The following is a 20,249-nucleotide window of genomic DNA, read 5'->3' on the forward strand; positions in this document are numbered from 1 at the left end:
AAGGGGAGGAGGGGGAGGGAAGGGGAGGGGAGGAGGGGGAGGGGAAGGGGAGGGGGGAGGAGGGGGAGGGGAGGGGAGGAGGAGGGGGGGGAGGAGTGGAGGGGGGGGAGGCAGGGGGGGAGGGGAGGGGGGGAGGCGGGGGAGGGGGCGAGGGGAGGGGGGAGAGTCCCGCGCCTCCCATCACCCGAGCCCCGCCGCCCCCGATCTCCCGAGCCCCGCCGCCCCCGATCTCCCGAGCCCCGCCGCCCCCGATCTCCCGAGCCCCGCCGCCCCCGATCTCCCGAGTCCCGCCGCCCCCGATCTCCCGAGCCCCGCCGCCCCCGATCTCCCGAGCCCCGCCGCCCCCGATCTCCCGAGCCCCGCCGCCCCCGATCTCCCGAGCCCCGCCGCCCCCGATCTCCCGAGCCCCGCCGCCCCCGATCTCCCGAGCCCCGCCGCCCCCGATCTCCCGAGCCCCGCCGCCCCCGATCTCCCGAGCCCCGCCGCCCCCGATCTCCCGAGCCCCGCCGCCCCCGATCTCCCGAGCCCCGCCGCCCCCGATCTCCCGAGCCCCGCCGCCCCCGATCTCCCGAGCCCCGCCGCCCCCGATCTCCCGAGCCCCGCCGCCCCCGATCTCCCGAGCCCCGCCGCCCCCGATCTCCCGAGCCCCGCCGCCCCGATCTCCCGAGCCCCGCCGCCCCGATCTCCCGAGCCCCGCCGCCCCGCTCTCCCGAGCCCCGCCGCCCCCGATCTCCCGAGCCCCGCCGCCCCCGATCGCCCGAGCCCCGCCGCCCCCGATCGCCCGAGCCCCGCCGCCCCCGATCTCCCGAGCCCCGCCGCCCCGATCTCCCGAGCCCCGCCGCTCCCGATCTCCCGAGCCCCGCCGCCCCCGATCTCCCGAGCCCCGCCGCCCCCGATCTCCCGAGCCCCGCCGCCCCCGATCTCCCGAGCCCCGCCGCCCCCGATCTCCCGAGCCCCGCCGCCCCCGATCTCCCGAGCCCCGCCGCCCCCGATCTCCCGAGCCCCGCCGCCCCCGATCTCCCGAGCCCCGCCGCCCCCGATCTCCCGAGCCCCGCCGCCCCCGATCTCCCGAGCCCCGCCGCCCCCGATCTCCCGAGCCCCGCCGCCCCCGATCTCCCGAGCCCCGCCGCCCCCGATCTCCCGAGCCCCGCCCCCCCCGATCTCCCGAGCCCCGCCCCCCCCGATCTCCCGAGCCCCGCCCCCCCGATCTCCCGAGCCCCGCCCCCCCGGATCTCCCGAGCCCCGCCCCCCCGGATCTCCCGAGCCCCGCCCCCCGGATGTCCGGAGCCCCGCCCCCCTGTGCCCCACCCCCCGATCTCCGGAGCCCCGCCCCCCGATCTCCCGAGCCCCGCCCCCCCGATCTCCCGAGCCCCGCCCCACCCGAGGCTCGCCCCCCGCCCCGATCTCCGCCCCCCCGATCTCCCAAGCCCCGCCCCCCCCGATCTCCCGAGGTCCCGCCCTGCGGTCTCCCGATGTCCCGCTCCGCGATCTCCCGACCCCGATCTCCCGCCTCCCGATCTCCCGCCCCCCGATGTCGCGAGCCCCGCCGCCCCGATTTCCCGAGCCCCGCCCCCCGCCCTCCGCCCTCCCGAGCACCGGCGTCCCGCTCTCAGGAGCCCCGCCCTCCCGCTCTCCGGAGCCCCGCCCCCCTGTGCTGGCTTCAAGACCGCCGATTGCAGCTGTGAGAGATGGCCGGCGTGCCCGGTTGCCGGGGTAATCCTTCTCGCTCTCCAAGCCGATTGCGGCTGTGAGAGACGGCCGGCGGGCCCGGTTGCCGGGGTAACCCTTGCCGCTCTCTAAGCCCCGCCCGAGATCTGCACTCCTGAGAGCCCGGCCCCCCCGCCCGAGCCGAGCGGGGAACAGAGAGAGACGCCGCGTCTCAGCTGCTCCTGCTGCGCGCGCACCCTGTATGTCCCGTGACCCTCGTGGCTGACGCCGTTGCCCCGGGTAACGTGACACCGCGGGGGGGGGAGCTTAGCAGAAGCCGTGGGACAATTACTTATCTCGGGCGTGGCTGGGCAGGAGAGGCCCAGGCTTTGAGCCTAGGTTCTGAGGCCTTACAAAAATGGGGAAAGTTAGGAAAAAGAATGTTCAGGTAAGAGAAAATATTTACAAATGAATGAAGTTTTTTTTAAAACAATTTAATAAAAGCAATTTTTTTTTGCTGGAAATGTATATTTGAAATGAAAGACGCAGAAAGCGGGAAAAAGAATGGAAGCAAGATGGCGGCTACTCACCTCGGTTCAGAACGATAAGGCCCGCCCACACATGCACCGATTGGTCGACTGTCAGGTCACCGAAGCGTAGGATTGGTCAATCGTCCCGTCACTCGGCTGTAGGAGGGCCCGCCCGCACGCGCCAGGAACCCGGCGTACGATTGGTCGACCTCGAAGTCACTCTGTCACTAATGAGCGGATAATGAGATGCTAATGAGTGGAATTTTGACCGTTTTTCGGATACCACGGGCGCAATTTTTGTCCGGCCGAAACGTAAAACGATAAGGCCCGCCCACACACGCACCGATTGGTAGACCGTCAGGTCACCGAAGCGTAGGATTGGTCAATCGTCCCGTCACTCAGCTGTAGGAGGGCCCGCCCGCACGCGCCAGGAACCCGGCGTATGATTGGTCGACCTCGAAGTCACTCTGTCGCTAATGAGCGGATAATGAGATGCTAATGAGTGGAATTTTGACCGTTTTTCGGATACCGCGGGCGCAATTTTTGTCCGGCCGAAACGTAAATACGCTTCCGATCGTTTTGGAACGGTGAGCTTTCTTTCGACGTAACGCACGCGTAGGTACGCTCTGTAACTTCCGAGCGCATAGCCGGACAGCGCACACGTGAGGACAGACAGATTGATTCCTTTTTATATATATAGATACTAGCTGGGGGGAGCCCGGCTTTGCCAGGGCTGTTTTGGGCCGGGCGGTTTAAATCGAGTGCGAGGCTTTGGGGCCTTTCTGTGTCCCTCTGTGAATCTGCTGCCGGGGCAACATTTTAAATCGAGTACCAGGCTTTCAGGCCCTGTCTGTCTGTCCCTCTGTGAATCTGCTGCCAGGCAACATTTCTACCTTTTAATACCTTGAAAGATGAAAGTGAAAGTACTTATAAAACGTTTTTGGTAAATCTTATGTTATTTTTAAGAGATACTGGCCTAGAAATTCAGTTGCGTTCGCCAGCCGTTAGCGCCATAAGAGGAGTAGATCTCGAGCGCTAGGCACTTAGCGGCCGGGCGCAGAACGATCTGCGCCTACGCCCAACTTCAGTAGACATTTAGCGCCGGCGCAAAGTGTTTGCGCGCGCTCAGCTGCGCGCGCAACTTATGACATCATTTCGTCGTGCAACGCCGTTTGTGCGCCCCAAACCGGAACTTCAGTGGCGCCCGCCCAATGTGGGCGTGGCGCTGTTAAGAACTGTGAAGTGGAACGCAGCAGAGGCGCTGCGGGCCTCGGGGAGCGCTAAGTAAAGGGCACTTAGACTGAACTATAAAGGCCAGCCATTTTGCTGCAATGACTTTCGTGCAACGGATTTCTGGACAGAGACCAAGGACGAGACCTTACTGATTTGGGCCAACATAGGAGAGGTATTTTTGGCTTCTGGCCAGAGCTTGGAAATTTGACTCATTGTGATTTCACTGTTTGCAAGTATATTATGGGGGCTGCATGGGGTTCCAACCCTCAGTTCCAGCATTATGTGCGAAGGGCTCGCAGACGCTGTGTGAGAGGGGCAGCCATGCCTAGACGCAGAGGGGCCATCAGGCGTCGGCAACGTAGGCCTTACCCACTCAGGGAATACCGCCAGCAGGTGTCCTATCTCACCATGACTGCCGCGCAGTGTGTTAAGAGGCTGCGCTTCAGAAGGGAAGTGGTTGCAGAGATCTGCCAGCTGCTTCACAGAGATCTGCATCCACAGCTGATGTGCAGGACGTCTCTGTCGGTGGAAGTGAAGGTCACGGTGGCTCTGAACTTTTATGCAAGCGGCTCCTTCCAAGCTGCTGCTGGGGACATAGCGCCAGACTACTGTGGCTGACATGTTCCAGGCACAGCCTCCCCCAAGAGGATGGCTTATCGGGGACAAAGGCTATCCTTTGTGTACATGGCTCATGACCCCGTTCCGCGCGCCCAGGACCCCTGCTGAGGAGGCATACAACGAAAGCCATCAAGCCACAAGGAACATCATAGAGCAAACGATTGGCGTCCTCAAGCAACGGTTCCGCTGCCTGGATCGCTCCAGCGGATCTCTGCAGTATTCGTCGGATAGAGTCTCCCAGTTCGTCGTCGTTTGCTGCATGCTGCACAACCTGGCTATCCGCAGGACACAGGCACTGCCACCTCACGTTGGACCACCACCTCAGGAGGATGAGCAGGAGGACCATGAGGAGGAGGAGGAGGAGTACCAGCCCAGGAGGGAGCCACAAGGTCCAAGGGCCGTCCGTCGGCGGCTTATTGAACGACACTTCTAGGCCCCCTGTCAGGGAATGGCTTGTGGCAATGAAGGCACATGAATGCAGCCGCTCCGCAAGCCCTCAGCCGGTTAACGCAACAACCACTTGAAACATCACACATGGACAAGCTGAATAAAGAAAAAGCTTTATTGAACAAACTCAGGGCCCTTCCCACATGAAACCCAAAAACACACAACACCCCCAAAAAACAGTCAAAAACATATCTCACTCCCACAACCTGGGGAGGAATAACAAAACTTGTCCATCCAAATGGCCTTCATCCTCGGCCTTACCAAAAGAACCCCCCCCCATAGACAGCACAAGCACCCCCATATAAAAAAACATTTGCCTTCATCCTCGGCCTTACCAAAAGAACCACCCCCATAGACAGCACAAGCACCCCCATATAAAAAAACATTTGCCAACACACTCTACTTTGTGTGCCGAGAGGGCGAGTCCTTGTCCAGCCTTTTCTGGCCCCTGGCCGACCTGCTGCTCCGCCTCAACCTGGGCCCTGTGGGTGTTGCAAGGCTGGGGGAAGGCTCCTGAGGGGCACATTGTGTGACGGCAGATGCCCTTGGGGGTCGGCCTAGACGAGCTCTGGCCCTCGAGGGGCCGGCTGCTGACTGCTGCAGCTGTGGCTGGGCAGGATCAGTCTCTCCAGCAGCTCGTCGCAGCTTTGCTGGGGGAGTGGCAGTGGCGGCTGCAGCAATGGGGGCAAGCTGGCTGATGCCAGGCGCTCGCTGGTCGCCAGAGACACTGGCACTCGGCCGGGGTGGCACTGCAGCAAGCGCAGCAATCTGGTGAAGGCCAGACCGCTGTGCTGCAGCAGCGCGGTGGGTGCCCTGGCGATGCATGCGTGACACAGCGAGTGTGGCAGCAGTGAGTGCCCGTACTGCCCTGGTCTGTGCCTGCATCAGACCAGCCAGTGACTGCACGGCACCACTGATCAACTGTCCACTCGCTGCCTGTGCTGCCCTGAAGTCGTCCCGACTCGCGTCCTGTGCTGCCCTGAATTCGGCCCAACTCGCGTCCTGTGATGCCCCGAATTGTGCCCGACTCGCGTCCTGTGATGCCCCGAATTGTTCGAGACCCCTGGCCTGTGCTGCCGTGAGTTGTTCGAAACCCCTGGCCTGTGAGGCCCCGAAATCGGACACACTATGAGCCAGGGACTCAATGGCCTCAGGCAACCGTGCCACAACCCCCATGAACTTGGTGTGCCGACAATCCGAGTCCGCGGACATTTGATCAAGGAGGCGCACCTCCTGGGCGAGGACCATCTCCGGACTGGAGGCCGGACTCTCCCTCTGGGGAGAAGGCCGCCGAGCTGGCCGACCCTTCCCGCGTGGCTGGACGCCACTGGGCCCAGCAACTACACTCCCCTGCAACACTTCCCCCCTCTGGGGAGAAGGCCGCCGAGCTGCCCGACCCTTCCCGCGTGGCTGGACGCCACTGGGCACAGGAGCTACACTCCCCTGCAACACTTCCCCCCTCTGGGGAGAAGGCAGCCGAGCTGCCCGACCCCGCGTGGCTGGACGCCACTGGGCACAGGAGCTACACTCCCCTGCAACACTTCCCCCTGGCTCTCCTCCAGGGAACACGTGTCCCCTCCATTGCCATCCCCTGGCGCGGATGAGGGTTCCCCCGATGTGCCGCCTTCCTCTTGCTCCTCCTCTTCCGAGGGACTGACACTCGCAGCTTCAGGGACCTCCTCCTCACCAGCTGAAAGCAGGAAGGCACAAGAGTAGCTTTAGAGTGAGGACAGGGCGTCAGCGAGGGAGGCATGAGTGGTGGCATTCTGCGCATTGGTCGGACAGTGGCAAAGGATGTAGATCTGAAGCGCAAGGGGAACGAGAGAAGTCCAAACAGTCATGTCCTTACCATTGGGGCCCAGCACAGGGTCGGCATCTCCAATTGCAACGGGGCCAATCACCCGGGCACCCATGACTCGACCCACGCGCTCCTCCAGGTCACTGAGCTGCTGGAACTGGGCACGGCCTCCCCCGGTGACAGTCCGGCTCTTCAGATTCTGGGCCAGCTTGGCCTGCAAGAGAAAGGACGGCCTCTAAGTACAGTGTGGTGCCCTGTTGTTGTGTGCACTGCCTCCCATGGTCGAATAGCTTGGCCAGTGTGGTGCCCTGTTGTTGTGTGCACTGCCTCCCATGGTCGAATAGCTTGGCCAGTGTGTAAAGTGCAGAAAGTGCAATTGATGTTCATGCCAGTGCCATAGCTGCTGGATGAGGGCTGGCCATGAGGCCTTTGAGGTCCCTTTGCCCATAATGTGAGGTGCACATGCAAGGATGAGGAGGACACTGGAAAGGGTACTCACCCTGACAATCCGAGTGAGGTCGTTAAACTTTTTCCGGCATTGGACACCAGTCCTGGGGACATCGCTGTTGGCTGTGACCCTCTGGGCGATTTCCCTCCAGGCTCTCCTGTACACCCTCTTGGGAGGCTTCTTGCCACTGTCCGGGAACAAGATATGGCTTCTCTTCTCCAAAGCCCTAACCAGCACCTTTAAATCATGGGCAGAGAAGCGCTGCGCTCGCTCACGGGCCCTCTGCATCCTTCCTGGCGCTATTTCTCTCCAGCAGCAGTGTTTAGGCCTAGCTGGAGGGCTGTAGTATCCAGGGCGTGGCAGCAGACCAAGTCGACCCTTCCCCCTTTAAGAGCTGGCCGGCGCCAGGGTGTCTGCTGTCAATCAAAACATGACCGCACCTGCGCTGCGCCCGGCCTCGGCGGTATCAGTCTGCACCGCCGGCTTAGCGCCTAAAGATAGCCGTGCAACGCCAGTTTTAGCGCTCAAGCAAACTCCTTGGCCAAAGCTACTGAATATCAGCGAAGTGGCCTCCACTTTCCACTTTCCGGCGGGCGCAAACTTTAGCGGCCGCCCGACTTTACCGCCCCAAAAGTGGCTATACTGAATTTCTAGGCCACTAACCTTTTCAAAGCTGGATAGAGTAGTTTGAGCTGGAAGCTGAAGTAATGGCAGTGAAACAATGGCTGCCAGATCCCTGAGATGAAAACGATTAGTCCCGCCCACACACACACACACCGATTGGCCAACCATCAGGGGACCATACTGTAGGATTGGTCAATCGTGACGGCACAGGATTGGTCGAACCTTGACGTCAGTCAATCAATGCTAGCAGATAATAGAGTCATAGAGTTATACAGCACGGATAGAGGCCCTTCGGCCCATCGTGTCCGCGCCGGCCATCACGCCCTGTCTAATCTAATCCCATATTCCAGCATTTGGCCCGTAGCCTTGTATGCTATGGCATTTCAAGTGCTCATCCAAATGCGTCTTCAATGTTGTGAGGGTTCCAGCCTCCACAACCCTTCCGGGCAGTGAGTTCCAGACTCCAACCACCCTCTGGGTGAAAAAGTTCTTTCTCAAATCCCCTCTAAACCTCCCGCCCTTTACCTTGAATCTGTGCCCCCTAGTTATTGACCCTTCTACTAAGGGAAAAAACTCCTTAGTATCCATCCTATCTATGCCCCTCATAATTTTGTACACCTCAATCATGTCCCCCCTCAGCCTCCTCTGCTCCAAGGAAAACAAACCCAATCTGCCCAGTCTCTCTTCATAGCTGAAGCGTTCCAGCCCTGGTAGCATCCTGGTGAATCTCCTCTGCACCCTCTCCAAAGCTATCACATCCTTCCTGTAGTGTGGCGACCAGAACTGCACACAGTATTCCAGCTGTGGCCTAACCAGTGTTTTATACAGCTCCATCATAACCTCCTTGCTCTTATATTCTAAGCCTCGGCTAATGAAGGCAAGTATCCCATATGCCTTTTTTACCACCTGTTCCGCCGCCTTCAGAGATCTGTGTACTTGCACACCCAGATCCCTCTGACCCTCCGTCTTGCCTAGGGTCTTACCATTCATTGTGTATTCCCTTGCCTTGTTAGTCCCCCCAAAGTGCATCACCTCGCACTTTTCCGGGTTAAATCCCATTTGCCACTGTTCCGCCCATCTGACCAACCCATCGATATCGCCCTGCAGACTGAGACTACCCTCCTCGCTATTTACCACCCTACCAATTTTTGTATCATCCGCGAACTTACTGATCATACCTTTTACATTCATATCCAAGTCATTAATATAGACCACAAACAGCAAGGGACCCAGCACCGATCCCTGTGGTACCCCACTGGCCACAGGCTTCCAGTCACAAAAACAACCTTCGACCATCACCCTCTGCCTTCTGCCACTAAGCCAGTTTTGTATCCAACGTGCCAAGGCACCCTGGATTCCATGGGCTCTTACCTTCTTGACCAGTCTCCTGTGCGGGACTTTATCGAAGGCCTTACTGAAATCCATGTATACCACATCCACTGCGTTACCCTCATCCACACACCTAGTCACCCCCTCAAAAAATTCAATCAAATTAGTCAGACATGATCTTCCCTTGACAAAGCCATGTTGACTATTCCTGATTAATCCTTGCCTCTCCAAGTGGAGACTGATTTTGTCCCTCAGAATTTTTTCCAATAATTTTCCCACCACTGATGTTAGGCTCACTGGCCTGTAGTTCCCCGGTTTTTCCCTACTCCCCTTCTTGAATAATGGAACTACATTAGCGGTTCTCCAGTCCTCTGGCACATCCCCTGTGGCCAGAGAGGTTCTGAATATGTGTGTTAGAGCCCCCGCAATCTCTTCCTTTGCCTCACACAGCAGCCTGGGATACATTTCGTCCGGGCCTGGGGATTTATCCATTTTTAGGCCTGCTAAAACCGCCAATACCTCCTCCCTCTCGATGTTAATGTGTTCGAGCATATCACAGTCCCCCCGCCCTATTTCTATGTCTACATCGTCCCTCTCCATAGTGAAAACAGATGCAAAAATTCATTTAGAACCCCTCCTACATCTTCTGGCTCCACACACAGATTGCCACTTTTGTCCCTAATGGGCCCTATTTTTTCCCTAGTTATCTTCTTACCCTTAATATACTTATAAAACATCTTAGGATTTTCCTTTATTTTGCTCGCCAGTGTTATTTCATGGCCCCTCCTTGATCTCCTAATTTCTTTTTTAAGTATCCCCCTGCACTTTTTGTACTCCTCTAGGGCTTCCTCCGTCTTTAGCCTTTTGTATCTGCCAAAAGCCCTCCTTTTTTTTCTAATCCATTCTCGTATATCCCCTGACATCCACGGTTCCCTGTGGTTTTTGGAACCACCCTTGACCTTTACGGGAACATGTTGCCATTGTATGATCTCAATCTCCCTTCTGAAAGCCTCCCATTGCTCCGATGCGGATTTTCCTACCAGTAGCTGATCCCAGTCCATTTTGGCCAGATCCTGCCTTATCCTATTAAAATCGGCCTTCCCCCAATTTAGAACCTTTATTTCCGGCCCATCCCTGTCCTTTTCCATGGCCACCTTAAATCTCACCATATTATGGTCACTGTCACCAAAGTGCTCACCTACTAGCACTTCTTCCACTTGGCCGGCCACATTCCCTAGAATTAGGTCCAGTACCGCCCCCTCTCTTGTAGGACCTTCTACATGCTGGCTCAAAAAGCTCTCCTGGATGCACTTTACGAATTCTACACCCTCTGTGCCTTTCACGCTCTGACTATCCCAGTTAATATTGGGGAAGTTGAAATCCCCCATTATTATTACCCTATTATTTGCACATTTCTCTGAGATTTGCCTACATATCTGTTCCTCTATCTCCCCCTGACTGTTTGGAGGCCTATAGTACACTCCCAGCAAAGTGCTTGCCCCCTTCTTGTTTTTAAGCTCCACCCATATGGCCTCATTAGAGGAACCTGCTAATATGTCATCCCTCCTTACTGCAGTAATTGACTCCTTAATTAATATTGCTACACCCCCTCCTCTTATACCCCCCCCTCTGTCTCGCCTGAAGATTCTGTACCCCGGAATATTGAGCTGCCAGTCTTGCCCCTCCCTCAACCATGTCTCCGTGATAGCAACAATATCATACTCCCATGTGTTTATCAACACCTTCAGTTCATCCACCTTATTTGCAAGACTCCTTGCATTAAAATAGATGCCATCCAGCCTTGCCCTTGTATATTTGCCCTGTCTACCAAGCTGACTTGTTTTTTTCTCTATAATTGGCAGCACATCACCCCCTCTTTCAGCTCCCCTCTGTATCCCATCCCCCTGCCAAGTTAGTTTAAACCCCCACAACAGTGCTAGCAAACCTCCCCGCAAGGATATTTGTCCCACTCTGGTTCAGGTGCAACCCGTCCGACTTGTACAAGTCCCACCTTCCCCAGAAGCAGGCCCAGTGATCCAGGAAAGTAAAACCCTCCCCCCTACACCAACTCATTAGCCACGCATTCATCTGCTCTATCCTCCTATTCCTATACTCACTAGCACGTGGCACTGGGAGTAATCCAGAGATTACAACCTTTGAGGTCCTGCTCTTTAATCTGTTACCTAGCTCCCTAAATTCTTGATGCAGGACCTCATCCCCCTTCCTACCTATGTTGTTGGTCCCAATGTGGACCACGACCTCTGCCTGCTCACCCTCCCCCTTAAGAATGCCCTGTAGCCGCTCAGTGACATCCATGACCCTGGCCCCAGGGAGGCAACAAACCATCCTGGAGTCACGTTTGCGGCCACAGAAACGCCTATCTGTTCCCCTTACGATAGAATCCCCTACCACTATTGCTCTCCTACTCTTTTTCCTCCCTTTCTGAGCAGCAGAAGCGTCCCTGGTGCCAGGAAGCTGGCTGCTGCTGCCTTCCCCTGGTGAGTCATCCCCCTCAACAGTATCCAACTTGGTATACTTGTTTGAAAGGGGGATGTCCGCAGGGGGCCCCTGCACTTCCTGCCTGCCTCTGTTGCTCCGCCTGATGGTCACCCCCTGTGCAGCCCTACCCTGAGGCGTGAACAACTCGCTAAATGTGCTATCCACGAGCCTCTCAGCATCGCGCATGCTCCGAAACTCATCCACCCGCAGCTCGAGCGCCACAATGCGGTCTACAAGTAGCTGCAGCTGGATGCATTTCCCGCACACATGGTCGCCAGGGACACTGGCAGCGTCCCTGACTTCCCACATAGAGCAGGAGGAGCAGAACACGGGTCTGAGCTCTCCTGCCATGACTTACTCCTTTAATTAATCTAAAAATTTATTCAATACCCCAGTTACAGGTATACTCTAGGGCGCTTTATTTACCAACTGTCCTCACTACAACACAGAGCCCCTAGAAATTTAACACCACAGAATTCAAGCTTGTAATGAAAAGAGAGAAATACTCACCAACCAATCACTTACCTGCTCCCTGGTGACGTCACACCCCGATTACTTTTTACCTCTCTGCAACTTCCGAGCTCGCAGACTGGAGTTTGGTATGCCTCTCCTGGCCCCGCTGCCGCCTTTTGTAGCTCGCCGCCGCCGCCGAGTCTCCCGCAGGTCCGCTGCTCCCGCTACCTGCCGCCGCTGCTCTGAGGCCTCTCCTGGCCCCGCTGCCGCCTTTTGTAGCTCGCTGCCGCCGAATTAATGAGTTTAATTTTGAAGGTTTTTTGCATAAGGCACGAACAATTTTCATCCGACCGAAAAGTAAATATGCTTACGAGCGTCCCGGAACCGTAAGCTTTCTTCGGAGGTAACGCGCGCGTAGGTACGCTCTATAACTTTCGAGCGCATAGCCGGACAGGCGCACACGTGAGGACAGACAGATCGATTCCTTTATATATATAGATACGTAAAGGAATATATATGAACATACATACATAATTACTTAAAAGAATATATTACTGATGAACAGTTTCTTTCTTTAAAATGTTGGAAATGTTACATTACTCATTTTAGAACAGTCATTTTCACATTTAATAAACACAGCAAATTCAATTCACACAGCCACAATTGCTCCTTCTACCTACAGTACTGAAAACCCGTTTAAAAAAAATAAATTAAACTTTAAAACTTACCTCATCATTTCTTAAAATAACTTTCCTCCCTTTCCCAAACAAAAATATTGCCTTTCAGAAGCTCCACGATAAAATATATCTTCCTCCGCAGCCTCTGGAGCAACTTTACACATGCTTTTTTCATGTGTAAGTTGTAAGGACTTAACCTCACTGAATCCATGAATGAAATCGACGAAGTTCACTGCGCACGCGCTGCCTGTGCAGTTGCACGCGCTGTGCCTCTGAACCCCTTCGTTCAGAGGACAGGAAATGCTGGTTTTCTCCGCATGCGCTGTGCATGCTGAAAACCGGCATTTCCTCCGGCCAGACGCGTGAGTACCCCGACCGTACTCACGCGTTTGGAACGGAATTACTGGGCCATTATCTGGAGGGCAGCAGAGCAGAGTTGAATTGTGGAGATATGGGCTGGATGAATATTCTGGAGTTTTTCTTACCTTTTAATGCAAACCTTTCTCTACAGGAGATTAAATAAACAGGATAGAGTAGATTGTAGAAGGAACAGCTTTGAGGCACCAAATGACCTCTATTCCAAGTTTTCAAGAAAGCCATTCTCACGTATTGATGCTGGTTAGATGTAACAGTTTTCATTCTTTTGAGTGATACAGTATAGGAAATCTATATATATAAAGGAATCGTTCTGTCTGTCTATCTGTCTGTCTGTCCTTCTGTCTGTCTGTCTGTCCTCGGGTGTGTGTCTGTCCGGCTATGCGCTCGAAAGTTATACCACGTACCTACGCGCGCGTTACCTCCGAAGAAAGCTTACGCTTCCGGGACGCTGGTAAGCGTATTTACTTTTCGGTCGGACGTAAATTGTTCGTTCCTTATGCAAAAAACCTTCAAAATTAAACTCATTATCTGCTAGCATTGATTGACTGACGTCAAGGTTCGACCAATCCTGTGCCGTCACGATTGACCAATCCTACAGTATGGTCCCCTGATGGTTGGCCAATCGGTGTGTGTGTGTGTGGGCGGGACTAATCGTTTTCATATCGGGGATCTGGCAGCCATTGTTTCAGTGCCATGGCTTCAGCTTCCAGCTCAAACTACTTTGAAAGTTAGTATCTAAGTTAAAAATAACATAAGATTTACCAAAAACGTTTTATAAGTACTTTCACTTTCATCTTTCAAGGTATTAAGCGTGTGTGTGGGCGGGACTAATTGTTTTCATCTCAGGGATCTGCCAGCCATTCTTTCACTGCTTGCAGCTCAAACTACTCTCCTTATCCAGCTTTGAAAAAGTTCGTTTCTCTTTTAATAATAACATAAGATTTACCAAAAACATTTTATAAGTACTTTCACTTTCATCTTTCAAGGTATTAAAAGGTAGAAATGTTGCCTGGCAGCAGATTCACAAAGGGACACAGACAGGGCCCTAAAGCCTGGGACTCGATTTAAAATGTTGCCCGGCACCAGATTCACAAAGGGACACAGACAGGGCCCCAAAGCCTGGCACTCCATTTAAACCGCCCGCCCCAAAACAGCCCTGGCAAAGCCGGGCTCCCCCAGCTAGTAGTATAATATAAGAAATATAATATCTTGTGTAAGGGCAGTCGTTTATGGCTGCACTGGAAATGCATTCTTCTTATAATCAACCCTGGTAAGCAGTACTTTGGTCCATCATAACCTGGTGCATTCCATATTATTTCACATGTAGATAAGTAACATTTTAATTCTTTTTCAGTAAAACATTGAATCAATCAAGTGCTAGAAAAAAAATTGAACTCCCTTTCAGCCGCCATTACAATTTGTTGTTTGGATCAAAAAAAAGCTGGGTTGCAACTTAGCTCTGCAATGCTACCAAGCACTCCTTTCTCGTATCCCACTGGCACGCCACCTACTTTGCCTACTGCTTGTTTATCGGATAAGCCTCATGCCTTGACTGACACTCCGTTTCTGCTTTTTCTCATCCCTGTTCTGCTCACTCCTGAGCTCCACTCCTCAGCCTGTGAGGAGCACTGCTGGAGTTATACTAATAAATTAATAAGATTCATAGCCAGTCCCAACGAAACCTTCTTAGGAGGTTGGGTGTATAAATCAATATCATGAGTAATCAGTTTTTCATAGTATAAGCAAAAGTTGAAAAAATTGTGGCAGTCGTTCCGGGTGGATACACTATGAAGTTTGTAAAACTAAATAATGAAAGGAAGAGAAATGTAGTTGATCTTTTCAATAAATTCTGAAACAAATACATTTTCTTGAATATTGCAAAAAAATTCAATACCTTTTTTCTGCAACTTACATAAAGACATAGGCCTAGAAATTCACTATGGCCCCGCCAGCTGGCTAGTGCCCAAAAGTTAGCGCTGGGCGGGAAGCCTATAGCGATCGTCAGATATTCATTGTTAGCGCCCCAATTCGGAACCGGGCGCTATACCAGGGTGTGCCCGCCTCCGCTTGGGGCGCTGACACTGAATATCAGCGCTCTTGGCGCCGCTGCGCCAGCCGCTGCGGAGCGGCAGGCTGCGGTACTGCAGGCCTCCTCCTTCTCTTAAGGGGGAGCTGCCTGCAACGGGGAGATCGCCGCTGGATAGTGCCGGCAAATGAGCCCAGCACCACGGAGAAGTGCCGGGCTCGCGGAAAGCAGCCGGCAATGCCGCGGGGGGGGGTGGAGGAGGCCGGGGAAGGAGGTGCGGGCAGGCGGCCGCCGAAAAAGCGGCCGGCCGCACCTTCCGCTTTAAAGCGCCCCACTAAGGCAGCAGGACGGCCCCGTTTTCTGGTCGCTGTTTGCGGCCGCTTCGGAGGAGGCGGCCGCAACTAAATATGGGGATCGGGCCGGTTTCGGGGTGGAACCGGGGCACTGCGCACACCAATGACGTCATCGGTGCCGGCGCAGCGCTAACGGCTACCGCCGCCAATACCGCTGCGCTGAATATCTGCACAAACTCATTTCTGGCGCAAAATCACTCTTTAGGCGTTAACTGGGCGCAAAGCTGGCAGCGCCTTAATGAATTTCTAGGCCATAATCTTTGAATCTGTATACTGTTCCAATTTTTTGTTCACTAATTGAACTGGTGACTAGCTTTAATTTAGTTACTTTTGGTCGTAGGATCGTTGGTGAGGATGATGGTGGCACCCTCTTTACGCCAGAGGAGTACGAGAGGTACAAGAAGGAAGTGTTGCCAATACGATTACGAAATCGATTGTTTGTCAGCTGGTCATCACCCAATGGCATTGACTGCAAATTAGTTGGTCCAGAAACACACTGTTTTTGCAGGCACAGGTAGTTTTTAGAACTTTTGTTTTTGTTGTTTATATATTTTTTAATTTTCGTGTATCCTGCTTTTTTGGGCGAATGGGTGGTTTCAGCCATCAATCAAACCTCTCAACATGCCAGTCAAGCACAAATGACTAATTTCAACAATGACTGTAATGGAAATTTGGTATGCTGAGTCCTGCATAAGACCCTTCCTGGGTCCAGAGACACGCTCCAGAGACACTGTGATAAAAAATCTGTGCCGTAACCGCTAAAATGGTTTTCATTTTCATATTTTTTTCTTGCTTCATTTTCATTTGGCTATGTATTCTTCATTTTATGCCGTTTTCACTTTGACTTATTTACTTGTTATTTTTTATTGATCTGCCTTTGTTCTTCATTTACTCTTGCCTTCTATCCTTTCTGTGTATTGGGGAGTGGGTACGGTAGTCTAATGGTTATGTTACTGGCCTAGTAATCCGGAGATCTGAACTAATAATCCAGGGAATGAGTTTGAGAATTTAAATTCAGTTTAATAAATCTGGAAATAAAGCTAGTATCAGTAAAAATGGCCATGAAGCTGTTGGATTATTGTAAAAATCTAACTGGTTCACTAATGTCCTTTAGGGAAGGAAACCTGCTGTCTTTACAAAGTCTCACCTACCTGTGACTCCAGTCCCACACCGACTGGCTTGCTAGGCCACTTCAGAAGGCAATTAAGAATCATCTACGGTGGTGTGGGACTAGAGTCATATCGGTAAAGATGGCAGGTTTCCTTCCCTAAAGGATATTAGTGAACCAATTGGGTTTTTACAACAATCTGACAGTTTCATGGTCACTTTTACTGATATCAGCTTTTTATTTCCAGATTTTTGAAAAAAAAACAATTAAATTTCTCAAACTGGCATGGTGGGATTTGAACTTGTGTTCTCTGGATTATTGTTGATGTTGTTCCTATATACAAAAAGGGAGACAGAACAAAACCTGGGAACTATAAACCAGTCAGCGGTAGGAAAGATACTGGCATCTATACTAAAATAAGTGAGAGAAGAGCATCTAGAGACAGAAAATATAATAAAAATAGTCCGCATGGATTCCGAAAGGCTAGTTATGCTTAATGAACCTGTTAGAATTCTTTGAAGAGGTAACGGAAAGAGTAGAGAAGGGTAATGTAGTAGATGTCATATACTTGAATTTTCAAAAGGCCTTTGATAAGGTACCATACATTAGGCTCATGACAAGGGTTAGGGCATATGGAATCGGGACAAATAGCTGAATGGATAGCAAATTGGCTAAAAAAATAGAAAGCAGAGAGTAGGGATAACTGGTAGTTATTCAGATTGAAGGAAGGTAAAAAGTGGTGTTCCAAAAGGATCAGTGCTGGGACCACTGTTTTTCATAATTTTCATTAATTATTTGGATTTGGGAACAAGTAACTCAGTATCAAAATTTGCAGATCATACCAAATTTGGGGGTATAGCTCAATGTTTTCGCGCACCTCTCTGCCAGTCCTGCGCAGTCCAGGACTGGCTTTTTCAATGTAAAGTTTCACAAAACTGTGAATGGGCCGCGCACCTAAAAAAAAAAAGGGAACATTAGTATAGCTTTCACTGAGGAAGGCGGCAACATAATGTCAGCTGTAGCTTAGTGGGTAGCACTTTCACCTTTGTGTCAGAAGGTTGTGGGTTCATAGTCCCACTCCAGAGACTTGAGCACAAAAATCTAGGCTGACACTCCAGTGCAGTGCTGACGGTGTACTGCACTGCCAAAGGTGCTGACTTTCAGCTGAGACGTTAAACCGAGGCCCTGTCTGCTCTCTCAGGTGGACGTAAAAGATCCCATGGCACTATTTTGAAGAAGAGCAGGGGAGTTATCCCCGGCGTCCTGGCCAATATTTATCCCTCAATCAACGTAACAAAAACATTATCTGGTCATTATCACATTGCTGTTTGTGGTAGTTTTCTGTGTGCTAATTGGCTGCTGCGTTTCCTACATTACAACAGTGAATACACTTCAAAAAGTACTTTGTTGGCTGTAAAGTGCTTTGGAACGTCCGGTGGCCGTGAAAGGCGCTATATAAATGCAAGTCTTTTTTTCTTTCTTTGATAATGCAAGAATCATACAATAGTATAGCACAGAAGGAGGCCATTCAGCCCACCGAGTCTGCGCCGGCTCTTTTGAAGAGCGATTCAGTTCGTCCCATTCCCCCTCTCTTTCCCGGCTGCGTTTATTTGCAGCACCAGTGGGTTGAACCAGATATCTAATTGGTCCCCTTGATGGACAAGACATGCCCAACAGTTTGTCTGGAATGTGTAATTTGATCCTGCTTGTTGTAGAGCAGTCTGCAATGTGTAATTTGATCCAGTCTTGATGCAGCCTCCAGAAAGTGGAAGTAGTTAGCTTTGTAAAGATCCTCTGTTATCTAGTGTTCTGCAATTGTAATTATAGTTGTCCTTGGCAGGTAAAATAAAAGACTTTATACTCTAATTAGTGGGTTAGTTACTTCTTTGGAGTTTGATGTTTTTGTTTCCTTCTGGAAGTGGTAAAAATTCTTTAATTCAGAATCAAGGGACCGTGTGTGTGTGGGTGCGCGCGTGTGTGGCCGTGTGTTTTCTTTTATTTGTTCATGGGATGTGCATCCCTGGCAAGGCCAGCATTTATTGCCCCATCCCCAATTGCCCTTCAGAAGGTGGTGGTGAGCCACCACCTTGAACCGCTGCAGTCTGTGTGGTGAAGGTAGGGAGTTCCAGGGTTTTGACCCAGCAACAATGAAGGAACACCGATATATTTCCAAGTCAGGATGGTGTGTGACTCGGAGGGGGAATTGGAGATGATGGTGTTCCCATGCACCTGCTGCCCTTGTCCTTCTAGGTGGTGGAGGTTGCGGGTTTGGGAGGTGCTGCTGAAGTAGCCCTGACGAGTTGCTGCAGTGCATTTTGTAGATGGTACACACTGCAGCCATGGTGCGCCAGTGGTGGAGGGAGTGAATGTTTAAGGTGGTGGATGGGGTGCCAATCAAGCGGGCTGCTTTGTCCTGGATTGTGTCGAGCCTCATGATTGTTGTTGGAGCTGCACTTATCCAGGCAAATGGAGAGTATTCCATCACACTCCTGACTTGTGCTTTGTAGATGGTGGAATGGCTTTGGGGAGTCAGGAGGTGAGTCACTTGCAACAGAATACCCAGCCTCTGACCTGTTCTTGTTGCCACTGTCTTTATGTGGCTGGTTCAGTAAAGTTTCTGGTCAATGGTGACCCCCAGGATATTGATGATGGGGGATTCAGCGATGGTAGTGCCGTTGAATGTCACGGGCCGGTGGTGAGATGTGTTGGGGTGTGTGTGCGTGTATCTAACCTTCTGACATACAAGGGAGTTCACACTGGGGAGAGGCCATTCACCACCTCCGCATGTGAGAAGTGATTCACTAATTCATCGGGTTGGTAGAACGTGATTCACGTCTAACAGAGGGGGGAGAACGTAATCCGTCACCCCATCTGGATCACGTTCTTGCTTTCATCCCCCCGCCCCTTAGACCTGGATCACATTCTTCCCCCGTCCCCACTGTTCTCTCCGTGATCTAACACCCCCCCCGCAAGTTATTGACATTCTACCCCCCCGCCACCCCCCCCCAAGTTCCTGACCTCTCCCCCCCACCTCCCCACCCACCGAGTTCCTGACCATCTCCTCCCCCCCAAGATCCTAACCTCCCCCACCCACCCAATTCCTGAAATCCCTCCTCGCACCCCCCTCACCTTCTTCCCCAACTCAGAGTTCCTGATCTTCACTCCCGAGTTCCTGATCTCCCACCCAACCCCGTTTCTCTCCCCCTGCCGCCCCACCCCAACTTAGTCCCGGACCTTCTCTCCCTCTCCCCCCATGCCCCAAACACGGCCACAAGTCCCAGACCTTCACTCTTTCTCCGCCCGCCCCGCGTCTCCCAAGTCCCGGACCTTCTCCCCGCAAGAGCTCCTCTCTCTCCCCCCAGTGAGCTCCTCTCTCTCCGCCCAGTGAGCTCCTCTCTCTCCGCCCCTTTACCCGAGCTCCTCTCTCTCCGCCCCTTTACCCGAGCTCCTCTCTCTCCGCCCAGTGAGCTCCTCTCTCTCCGCCCCTTTACCCGAGCTCCTCTCTCTCCGCCCCTTTACCAGAGCTCCTCTCTCTCCCCCCAGTGAGCTCCTCTCTCTCCGCCCAGTGAGCTCCTCTCTCTCCCCCCAGTGAGCTCCTCTCTCCGCCCCTTTACCCGAGCTCCTCTCTCTCCCCCCAGTGAGCTCCTCTCTCCGCCCCTTTACCCGAGCTCCTCTCTCTCCCCCCAGTGAGCTCCTCTCTCTCCCCCCAGTGAGCTCCTCTCTCTCCCCCCAGTGAGCTCCTCTCTCTCCCCCCAGTGAGCTCCTCTCTCTCCCCCCAGTGAGCTCCTCTCTCTCCCCCCTTTACCCGAGCTCCTCTCTCTCCCCCCAGTGAGCTCCTCTCTCTCCGCCCTTTACCCGAGCTCCTCTCTCTCCGCCCCTTTACCCGAGCTCCTCTCTCTCCCCCCAGTGAGCTCCTCTCTCTCCGCCCTTTACCCGAGCTCCTCTCTCTCCGCCCCTTTACCCGAGCTCCTCTCTCTCCGCCCTTTACCCGAGCTCCTCTCTCTCCGCCCCTTTACCCGAGCTCATCTCTCTCCGCCCCTTTACCCGAGCTCATCTCTCTCCGCCCCTCTGCCCGAGCTCC

At 53.3% G+C, this 20,249-nt stretch overlaps 1 protein-coding gene across 1 annotated transcript in view; it reads left to right on the forward strand.

Moving 5' to 3' along the window:
- Nucleotides 1–20,249, forward strand: part of fam221a (family with sequence similarity 221 member A) — a 122,120-nt gene that overhangs the window by 50,594 nt on the left and 51,277 nt on the right. Inside the window, exon 3 of the mRNA XM_085989373.1 lies at nucleotides 15,401–15,574. Within this exon, the coding sequence (XP_085845499.1) occupies nucleotides 15,401–15,574 (174 nt within the window). The remainder of the gene's footprint in view (nucleotides 1–15,400; nucleotides 15,575–20,249) is intronic.

Source organism: Somniosus microcephalus, chromosome 5, assembly GCF_052327205.1.
Source record: "Somniosus microcephalus isolate GS21.2 chromosome 5, FLI_Smic_1.0, whole genome shotgun sequence".
Classification (NCBI taxonomy): Eukaryota; Metazoa; Chordata; class Chondrichthyes; order Squaliformes; family Somniosidae; genus Somniosus; species Somniosus microcephalus.